Raw genomic sequence first — 10,196 nt, 5'->3', positions numbered from 1 at the left:
TCCCGTGCGCGCCTAAACAGAACCGGGTTACAAATCGAGGTCGGGGAAGTGTTTTTCGTTTGCAACGCCCGGGAGCAGCTCCAGATTCCCTTCACACGGGAGCTGTGCAAGTCTGAAGGAGCCCAGGCATATTAATCGCAGGCCGGATCCAAACGCGGCGAAGCCAAGGGAGAAACTCTGGTCCACTTGTGCCGGGGACTTGGGATCAGGCTCCCAAGGGGGCGTGGGGCGCCAATGTTCCATTGCAGGGAGCGGGGGCTGGGGATGTGAGCGGGGGGGGGGGGGGGGACCGGGGATGTGAGGGGGGGCCGCCCCCCCCCACACACACACTTCGCATCCCAGCAGGGCACACGGAGGAGCAACGCTCCCCAAAGCGGAGGGCCGATCCGAAGCACTCCAGGATCCCCAGACCCCCCCCTGCCCCAAACTCCTGTGTCGTCTGCAGTGGGAGGCAGCGGGGGACGGGGCAGACCGCCTCTCGGCGCGGGGAGGGGGGGGAGGAGACAGACAGCTCGCCTCCTGGGGGGGAGGGAAGGAGGAGCCGCCTCCTCCTCTTTCTTTTTTGGGGATCCACCCAGCCCCGCGTTGTCTCCGTCCCTCCCTCCCCGGCAAGGGAGCCCTTCCACTGGCTGCGGCGCGGAGCGCAACCCCTGCCCGCCCAGCCCTGGCCCCAGGCGGGGAGGACGGGCAGCGATGAAGGCGCTATAAGGAGCCATTGCCCGGGCACTGGGGGGAGGGGGCGGCCGCCCAGGGACCATGAGCGCCGGCCACTTGCCGCCGGACTCCCCCGCCGGCCCGCGGCCCCCGCAGCCCCGCCGCGCCCAGGAGGCGCCGGAGATGGCGGTGTACGGCGGCGAGCCCTTCGGCGTGTACCCGCCCGGCGCCGCGGCCGCCTCCTCGGGCCAGCGGCCGGCCGCCTACGCGCTGAGCGACTACGGGGCGGCGGCCAACGCCGGCTACCTGTGGGGCGTGGGCAGCCCGGCCCCCTACCTGCAGGGCAGCCCCGGGCCGGCCGCCCCCTTCCTGCCGCCCGCCTCCTACGGCTGCTCGCGGGCCGGCCCCTCCGGGCCGGGCTCCCCCGCGCCCGCGGCGGCCGAGCTGGGCTGGCTGAGCCTGGCCGGGCAGGAGGAGCTGCTGCGCCTGGTGCGGCCGCCCTACTCCTACTCGGCGCTCATCGCCATGGCCATCCAGAGCGCGCCCGGCCGCAAGCTGACACTGAGCCACATCTACCAGTACGTGGCCGAGAACTTCCCCTTCTACCGGCGCAGCAAGGCGGGCTGGCAGAACAGCATCCGCCACAACCTCAGCCTCAACGACTGCTTCCGCAAGGTGCCCCGCGACGAGGACGACCCGGGTGAGCTGGGGGCCCCGGGGACGCAGCGATCCAGGCAGGGAGCTGGAGGGGAGGATGCCCAGGAGGTTGGGGGTGCCTGGGGGCACAGGGATTGGGGGTGCCCGGAGGGCTGGGTGGGGGAGGCGAAGCAGACTTGGGGTCGGGGGGGGTGCTGGCTGGGGGGCAGGGAGCTGGAGGGGAGGATGCCCAGGCGGTTGGGGGTGCCTGGGGGCACAGGGATTGGGGGTGCCCGGAGGGCTGAGTGTGGGAGGCGAAGCAGACTTGGGGTCGGGGCGGGGGGTGCTGGCTGGGGGGCAGGGAGCTGGAGGGGAGGATGCCCAGGCGGTTGGGGGTGCCTGGGGGCACAGGGATTGGGGGTGCCCGGAGGGCTGAGTGTGGGAGGCGAAGCAGACTTGGGGTCGGGGCGGGGGGTGCTGGCTGGGGGGCAGGGAGCTGGAGGGGAGGATGCCCAGGAGGTTGGGGGTGCCCGGAGGGCTGGGTGGGGGAGGCGAAGCAGACTTGGGGTCGGGGGGGGTGCTGGCTGGGGGGCAGGGAGCTGGAGGGGAGGATGCCCAGGCGGTTGGGGGTGCCTGGGGGCACAGGGATTGGGGGTGCCCGGAGGGCTGAGTGTGGGAGGCGAAGCAGACTTGGGGTCGGGGCGGGGGGTGCTGGCTGGGGGGCAGGGAGCTGGAGGGGAGGATGCCCAGGAGGTTGGGGGTGCCTGGGGGCACAGGGATTGGGGGTGCCCGGAGGGCTGGGTGGCGGAGGCGAAGCAGACTTGGGGTTGGGGCGGGGGGTGCTGGCTGGGGGGCCAGGGAGCTGGAGGGGCGCTTGAGGGCGCTGGAGAAGGAAGGGGACTAGAATGAAGATGCCCAGCTGATGGGTGGGGGGAGACGGTGGTTGGGGAGATTCCCAGGAGCCTAGTGGCAGAGACCTGGGGGAAGGGGAGGGAGGCTGAGAGGCAGCGGAGTGCTGGGGGGCCGAGTGGGATGGAGGGTGCCCAGAGACCTGGGGGGGACGGGGAGGCTGAGAGGGCTGGGGAACGATGGGGTGTCCAGGAGGCCTGGTGAGGGGTAAACGGGGCGAGGGGCGGGGGAGTCCCCGCCACTCAGGACAGGATCCCCCGCTGCCGCACAAGTTGCCCTGCGAGCCGCGTGGCGAGGGGACCCGGCCAGGGAGGGGAGCGCCGGGCGGAGCAGCGTGCGCCCCTAGCGCGGCTCCGGGCCGAACCCCTCCGCTGTAACTGCTCCGCCAGCGGCCCTGGTGTGAAGGGGGGCGTGGGGGGGAAGCGCTGCGAGCCCCGCGCCGGTTCCAGGAGAGCCGAGCGCCCTGCGGATCCCGGTCCCGCTGAGCCAGCCTGGGGCCGGGAGATGCGCGCGGCTAAGAGGCTCCTGCGCTGGGGCAGCACGTGGGCCGGGGGGGGGGGGGGGGTTGGACAGTGTAACCCAGGGGCCGTGGATTGCGCCCATCTGGCCCCACCGAGCCTGGGCCGCCGCCCCCCCTTAGAACAGTCTCTGCAGTTTCCTGGGCGGCAGGGACACGGCGGGAGGGGAGGGTGGATGGAGGCGGCCCCAAGTTCATTTCCCGGCAGGGCAGGGCCATTCTGGGGTGGGATTCCTCTCCTTCAGGGCAAGGTGTGTGTGTGGGGGGGGAATGGGAAGGGGGCTTTGCCCTGTGCTTGCTTGGCTAGCAGCCACAGGGTGTACAGCCAGTCTGCTCCCTGAGTGTGGGGGGGGGGCACTTAGAGAGGCTGGGTGCAGCAGACCTAGTGGGTGGGTGCATTAGGGATTTAGGTGAGGGGGGGGTTGCCCTGCTCAGTAGGGAAAGGATTTATGTGCCAGTGCAGATGCTGCACAAGGGCCCTTCCCTGTGTAGGGATCTGTGGCCTAGTGTGGGTGTGACACTGGGTCCAGGAGGGTGCGCTGTTTGCAACACTTGTCAAAACTAGTGTCAGGGGACACTCCATCCCCAGTCAGGGGTGTGTGGAAATCTGGGCCCCCACATGCCCAGCATTGCTGATGTACTCCTCTACTCCCCCCGGCCCCAGCTGAGCAGTGTCAGGGTGAAAGCAAGTGTGGGCATGCACAACAATGCAGAACTCCCTGAGACTGCAGTGCCAACTGGTGAGTGTGGGTTACAGGTGCCTGGCCAAAGTAGGATGTAAAAGAGTAGTCAATTAGTCGGCTTATCAGGTAGGCGAGTCCACTACTCTCACTCCCTCTCCCTTTGCTGCCCCTATATCAGAGGCAGCAAGTGGAGGGAGGGGGCGCAGGAGCTGTGTGTGGGGGTGGGGCAGGGAAGGTTGCTTCGTAGCAGCCTGTCTGCAGGGGGTCCCAGTGGGGAGTTGGGACCCCCGCTGACAGGAGCTGCTGCTGGCTGAGCAGGTAGCCTGGCTCAGTCCCTGCTTGTGCTGGGTTGGGGACCAAACCCTGCTGCGGCTCTGAAATATAAAACACAGTAGGAACCAGAGAGCAGGCTTTTAAATTGCAGATCCACAGCAGGGTTTGGGCCCAGCATGAGCCAGGACTGAGCCAGCTGCCTTCCCCTGTCAACTAATCGAGGAGTCAATAAAAATTCTACCGACTGCTCGATGAGTAAAATAACCTCATTTTAACATCCCTGGTCCAGAGGAGCTGAGGCTAGCAAAAGTTTTTAGCCCTTGAGGTCCCTGGTGCCTTGGCCAGGATGGAGGCCGTCACACCCGTAAATGGCAGGGGTGTAATATGAGGGAGCATTAGGAGTTCTGTCTGTAGGTCCCTTTTAATTCCATTTGGGGTGAGGCTATAGGTTCTGCAGGGGCGATTCTGATCTTGGCTGCAAGTGTCACTCTGGATGCGTGGTCTGCAGGGCACATCCCAAAGGCCTGTACTCGAGGCAGTGAAACTGCACCAGTACAGGAGAAGAATCCAGCTCTGGCCAGCCAGTCTGGAGTGGGCATCTGGCAGATGCAAGTTGTGCCCATGGGGAGAAGGGAGGTGGAAAGAGGGAGCCGCTCCTGCTCAGTGCCTGGGATCTGTTGGAGGAGCTCCCTGTCTGAACTCTCTCTCTGTCTCCTCCAGGGAAGGGGAACTACTGGACCTTAGACCCAAACTGTGAGAAGATGTTCGACAATGGGAATTTTCGGCGCAAGCGCAAGCGGCGCTCTGAGCCTAACGCCTCTGCAATGGCGTCCTCTGTGGGTGGCTTGAAAGCTGAGGAAGGGCGTCCCATCCCCGCGGCTGCAGGCAAGCCCTGTGGAAACAGCTTCTCTGCAGAGTTGGAGCCATCACCGGCCAGGGACCATCCGAAAAGAACCTCCTCTCCAGGCATCATCTCAGCCAGCTCTGGCTGCCTGAGCACCTTCTTCAATGGCATGAGCTCACTGAGCAGCGGAGGGAGCCGCCTGGCCGGGGGTCTCAGCAGCAGCGAACTGCACTATAGAAACTTCCCCGCAGGACAGATGAGTGGTGGCACCTTCACTGTCTCCTCCAGCAGCTCTTCCCCGGAAGCGCTCCCACCAGACCAGCTGCAGCGAGTTCCAGGGCCCACGGCAGCCTATTATAGCTCCTTCCACCCCAGCAGCAGCAGCCCAGGGGCCCAGTACAACCATTATTACAACTTCACAGTCAATAGCCTCATCTACACCCGGGATGGCACCGAGGTGTAGGACATGCAGTGGGACATGGCATGCAACTAAAGGGAACGAGAGAGGCAGGTTCTCTGAGCAACGAGGAAGGCCATATGCTTTTGCAGACTGCATTCGAAGCACAATATTTGCAGTATGTTTTGTGTGTTTCCCAGGATGAAAAACTTACCCCTCCCCTCCCCCTGACACACACAAAATGTGGAGTATTTCCCCTATTCAGCCCTGCAAATTCACTGATCAACATAGGATATCTGTTTGCCATTACATGCTGCAAATGAGAACAAGAACTGGATTAGTGACTTCAGAGGTTTTATAACTACAAAGAGACACCAGCAAGGATGAAATAGAGACACAGAGCAGGGAGTATTGCCTGTTGGTCATGTGTGACTCTCTTTACAATGTATTGGTCTTAGAAGAAAAAAAAATGAAGAGATTTCTAATGAAGTGCCTTGTAAAAATACCTGTGTCAGTGATTACCTGGTTAGGTAATTTTTTTTAGGCCTCAATCCTGCAATGTACAATGTCAGGGCAGATTCTGTGCCCATATACAGCCCCTTTAGATACAGTGCAGGCATGCCTATCTGCCTGGGGTTTGTATATTGAAGAATCCGGACCTTCTTTTGTAAAACCGTTGTTTTGTTTTACTTAAGCTTAGAACCAAAGACCTAAAATTGAGCCAACCAGCTTCAGCAACAGAAATAACACCATGAATATTTTTATACGTATTTGTATGTAATGTACTACTTTGTAAATGCGTTTCTATGGGATTTTATATTTGTAAATTATGCTCTGGAATTGTACTTATTTATAATGTGTTTGAAATTTGGTAGAGTTTATTTTGCCATCCTTTCCCCCTCTCCTCCTCCCCCCCCCCCCACCCATCCGCTTCCTTTTTTTATTGTAGTGTATGAATGAAACATTTCAAGCTGAACAAAAATTTGGGGAATAAAATATTTACAGTTAGACTTTTGCTTGTTTTGTTCATCAGCAGATTTTATCTTCTAGATTGGTAGGACAAACATGGGTTGGGCCAAAAGATACAGGGACACACTAAGACTTTCCTCTGTGCCAAGAAAAAAATACTGCTTTTAGCCCAAAGGAGAAGTGTGTGGCTTGGCTTACAACCTCCTGGTGGATAATTGTGAAGGGTGGATTGAAGCTTTTGTTGTTTCTACACAGTAAATTGCCCAGTTTCATCCTAGGTTGGTTAATGTAGTGAAGGCTTGGAAAGTTAATCAGAGCAAGGGTGAACCGTGTCAGCTGAATATTTTCAATCTAACAGGAGCAGGAACAGGCCCATGCAGCCAAATTCAGACCCTGAAGTAACTGGAGTTAAATGAGTTACATCCATTTAAATTTCTAAATCAGAGCAATCCAGTGGCACTCAATGGGCCAAAATGCACTCTAATACACTGGTTTAAATCTAGAGTAAACCTGTTAATGAAATTTCTTCTGATTGACAGTTGTGAATGGAGCATCAGTCCCATAGTATGTAATATCCATGATATAAAAAATCCTCACACTTCCGAGGTTTACATTAGTTGCAGGAATCTGATGTAGCCAGCCAGTTAGTATAAATGCTTCTTAAAGGCATGTAATATATGAAAATGCAAGCAAGAAACTGACATAGTAGTACAATTGCAGCGTTTTATTTACCAAGTGTCCATCTAACAACTATAATGCCATTTTGTGCAATTCAAAACAATATTTCATCCAATGCAATCCAGCACCTGCAGAGAGAACCTCAGACTGTGAGGACCATGGATCATATCAATACCAGACTGATTTCGAGCTTGATCCCAAATCTATAGAGCCATGGAAAAACTATTGACTTATAGGCATTGGATCAGCAATACTTTTTCTGCACAAGCCTTTTTCCTCTAATCTTTCACCTCTGCTAATATCACCTCCCATTGGTGGAAACTATGGGCAAAGCACTGCTGTGGATGGCTCCATGTGGCTGTCAGCATTTTAACCACTGTGCTCAGAGCAGATCTATACAATATGGTTCTTAAAATGCAGTCAGTCCCCGGGATTCCTTGGTCCCACTGCTGGGATGTAATGGGGATAATGACTGTGGAAGATGTTAGAAAAGGCTGGAAGTGCTGAGCATGTCAAAAGTGAAGGTGCAAGCTCAAGGGAGCTGGCTTGTCTTAGTTTGTGAAGTGCTGAACACCCTCATCTAGGGATGTAAGTGTAACTATTTAAGTGGTTCCATTACAGTTACAGACTGGCTCCCCTCCTTGCTCCTGGGGAGCTGGCTGCCACCGTGTGCTGCAGGCTCTGCAGGATAAAGCTTAGATTGCAGGGCCTGCAGTGCAGCTGGCTCCCTGGGAGCGGGGCTGGAAGCCAGAGTGCACCAGGAGCTGGCTTACACACAGCAGTTCCAGCTGCCAGTCCCACTCCCGGGGAGCTGGCTGCGCTGCAGGCTCTATAGTATACATTTTATATTGTAGCGCTTGCAGCAGGTGTAACTATCTGCTAGGATTTTTTACTGGTTTTATACATTCCCTAGCTTGAACAAAAGATGTTAGAGATAAGGTGGGTGGGATAACATCTTTTATTGGATCGATTGCTATTGATGGAGACAAGCTCTTAAGCTAGAGAGCTCCCTTGTATTTAGCTGTAATGCTGAGAGTACCTTTCCCCAACCTCAAGAGCAGGCTTTCCATGGGCCAACTCTGGGAGGAAAAGATGAGACTTTGGGAACTGCTGTTAGTGCTGGTTTTCATATTTCCCTGCTTCCTGCTCCTTCCTCCCCAAGGGTGTGTCTAGACTACATGCCTCCTTCGACGGAGGCATGTAGATTAGCCAGATCGGAAGAGGGAAATGAAGCCGCGATTAAAATAATCGCGGCTTCATTTAAATTTAAATGGCTGCCCCGATCTGCCGATCAGCTGTTTGTCAGCAGATCGAGGCAGTCTGGACGCGATGCGCCGACAAAGAAGCCTTTCTTCATCGGCACAGGTAAACCTGGTTTCACGAGGCTTACCTGTGCCGATGAAGAAAGGCTTCTTTGTTGGCGCGTCGCGTCCAGACTGCCCCGATCTGCCGACAAACAGCTGATCGGCAGATCGGGGCAGCCATTTAAATTTAAATGAAGCCGCGATTATTTTAATCGCGGCTTCATTTCCCTCTTCCGATCTGGCTAATCTACATGCCTCCGTCGAAGGAGGCATGTAGTCTAGACACACCCCAAGAGAGAGATCCTCAGGATTCACCATCAACGATCTCAGCTACTCAAGGGAGATTTAAGTAAGTTTCACAAGTGACATTTTGTAATGAATCCCTTTCAGCACTGGTTTCTGAATATCCTGAGTGAACGTGGGGGCCTGAATTTTTTATTTTTTTTTTACATGTGTGAAGAGAAGGAAACTTGATAAAATGACCAAAAAATGCAAGCGCCTGTCTTTGACAAATGTACAGGCCATCAGCAATTTTGCTACACACTGTGTAGTTGTAGCTGTGTCAATGTCAGGAAATGAGAGAGACAAGGTGGGTGAGGTAATATCTTTTATGGGACCAACTTCTGTTGGGGAGAGAAAGAAGCTTTCTAGCCACATAGCTCATGAGGTCTGGGAAAGGTACTTCCAGCATTACAGCTAAATGCAAGGGGGCCCTGTACAGCTTGAAAGCTTTGTCTCCCATCCACAGCAATTGATCCAATAAAAGACAGTATCTCATCTACCTTTTCTCTAACATCTTTTGTCCACAGTTCTGATTAATTCTCATCAGGTATCCCCTGGAAAAGAGGTCATGGACCTAATCTACCTTAGTGAATGAATCAGATCCTAACATATAAGAGTAAGCTGCCCCCATAGGCTTAATTCTCATCTCTCATGGCAGGTTTAACTCCACTGACTTCATAATTTACACTGTTGTAAACCAGGGTTAATCAGGCATTTTGGTGTAGAGAATCATTTTTTCCACCTGGTGAAGGGCCACAAAAGAAAGATTCCTCTGTGATTTGTGGGGAAAAAATGCCCTTGAGTAGTTTAAAAATCTCAGAAGGAACAAGCTTCCAGAACCTGCTTAATTATCAAAAGCTTCAGAGGGGTAGCCAAGTTAGTCTCTAACTGGAAAAACTTAAAAAGTAACAAATAGTCTTGCAGCACCTTAAAGACAAACAAAACATGTAGATGGTATGAGCTTTTGGATTGTGCCCACAAAAGCTCATGATACCATCTATGTGTTTGGTTCATCTTTAAGGTGGTGCTAGACTATTTGTTGTTTTTTAAGTTTTTCCTGCTTAATTATGTTTTTTTTAAATGGAGATTACCTCTCTCCTAGAGCTGGAAGAGACCTTGAAAGGTCATTAAGTCCAGTCCCCTGCCTTTACAGCAGGACCAAGTACTATCCCTGAAAATTTTTTGCCCCAATTGGCCTCCTCAAGGATTGAACTCACAACCCTGGGTTTAGCAGGCCAATGCTCAAACCACTGAGCTAGCTCTCCCCCCATTTTATTAGGGGGGGGGGGGGAGAGAGGAGTGGCTGAAGGGGAATGAAGGAACGTCATCAAACATCTGTAGTGGGTGCATCATCAGGGCCAGGAACAACACATTCCTTGGCGCAAACTTGTAGAGTTAAATTTAAATGACACTCCCTCCTGTGAGTGGCAAGGAGATCCTGACCATGCTGTCTTTAACCAGTGACACTCCCAGTGGTAAGTCTGAAACATGAATGCATTACCATTAGTACGCACCTGACCTTGCCATGTGCCAAATGCCATGGTGAAGTCAGTGGGAGATGCCAACAACCCAAATCTTGCTGGATCCAGGCATCTATAATTACATTGCTCATCTCTGCAACCCCCTTACAAGTTAATCATGCAGGGGTTTCAGGGTTCGGCGTTTGATAAGCTCAAACAAATTCTCCTCTTCTTGGTGTGTGGTTAAATCCTGTTCCCCTTCCTAGGGCATGGCTGGAAGCCCTTTCCTGAGGTAGGTAAGCTCTGGCTTTGGCCCTAGCCTGGGACTGAGTCTCTGAATATAAATGCTTGGGTGTTCATGATAAAGCAACCTGTCAAAGAGCCACTCAGACTAATAGACACCTGGTCTCTGCTGAGGGGAGTTAAGTGAATGAGTCTTAATGGCCGCCTTTAGCTTTTCCTTTTGTTATTAAAAGCGACTCCTCATTTCAAACCATTCATTTAGCAACGCCCAAGTCATGGGAGAGTGAGAGCTGCAGGATTGGGCTTAATGAAAAACACTCACCAGAAAGCTAACAGTGCTATTGTCA

The 10,196-nt window shown here is 54.7% G+C and overlaps 1 protein-coding gene across 1 annotated transcript; it reads left to right on the top strand.

The window, feature by feature from the left end:
• The first annotated feature begins 582 nt into the window (after positions 1-582).
• On the top strand, positions 583-5,900 carry FOXI3 (forkhead box I3). The gene is made up of 2 exons (XM_075930961.1): positions 583-1,354; positions 4,393-5,900. Exons 1-2 carry the CDS (start codon positions 757-759, stop codon positions 4,977-4,979), a joined length of 1,185 nt encoding a protein of 394 aa, XP_075787076.1. The 5' UTR covers positions 583-756; the 3' UTR covers positions 4,980-5,900.
• The last annotated feature ends 4,296 nt before the right edge of the window (positions 5,901-10,196 follow it).

Source organism: Pelodiscus sinensis, chromosome 5 (genome assembly GCF_049634645.1).
Source record: "Pelodiscus sinensis isolate JC-2024 chromosome 5, ASM4963464v1, whole genome shotgun sequence".
NCBI lineage: Eukaryota > Metazoa > Chordata > Testudines > Trionychidae > Pelodiscus > Pelodiscus sinensis.
Note: the sequence above shows the minus strand (reverse complement) of the source record. Positions and strands in the feature narration are given on the sequence as shown.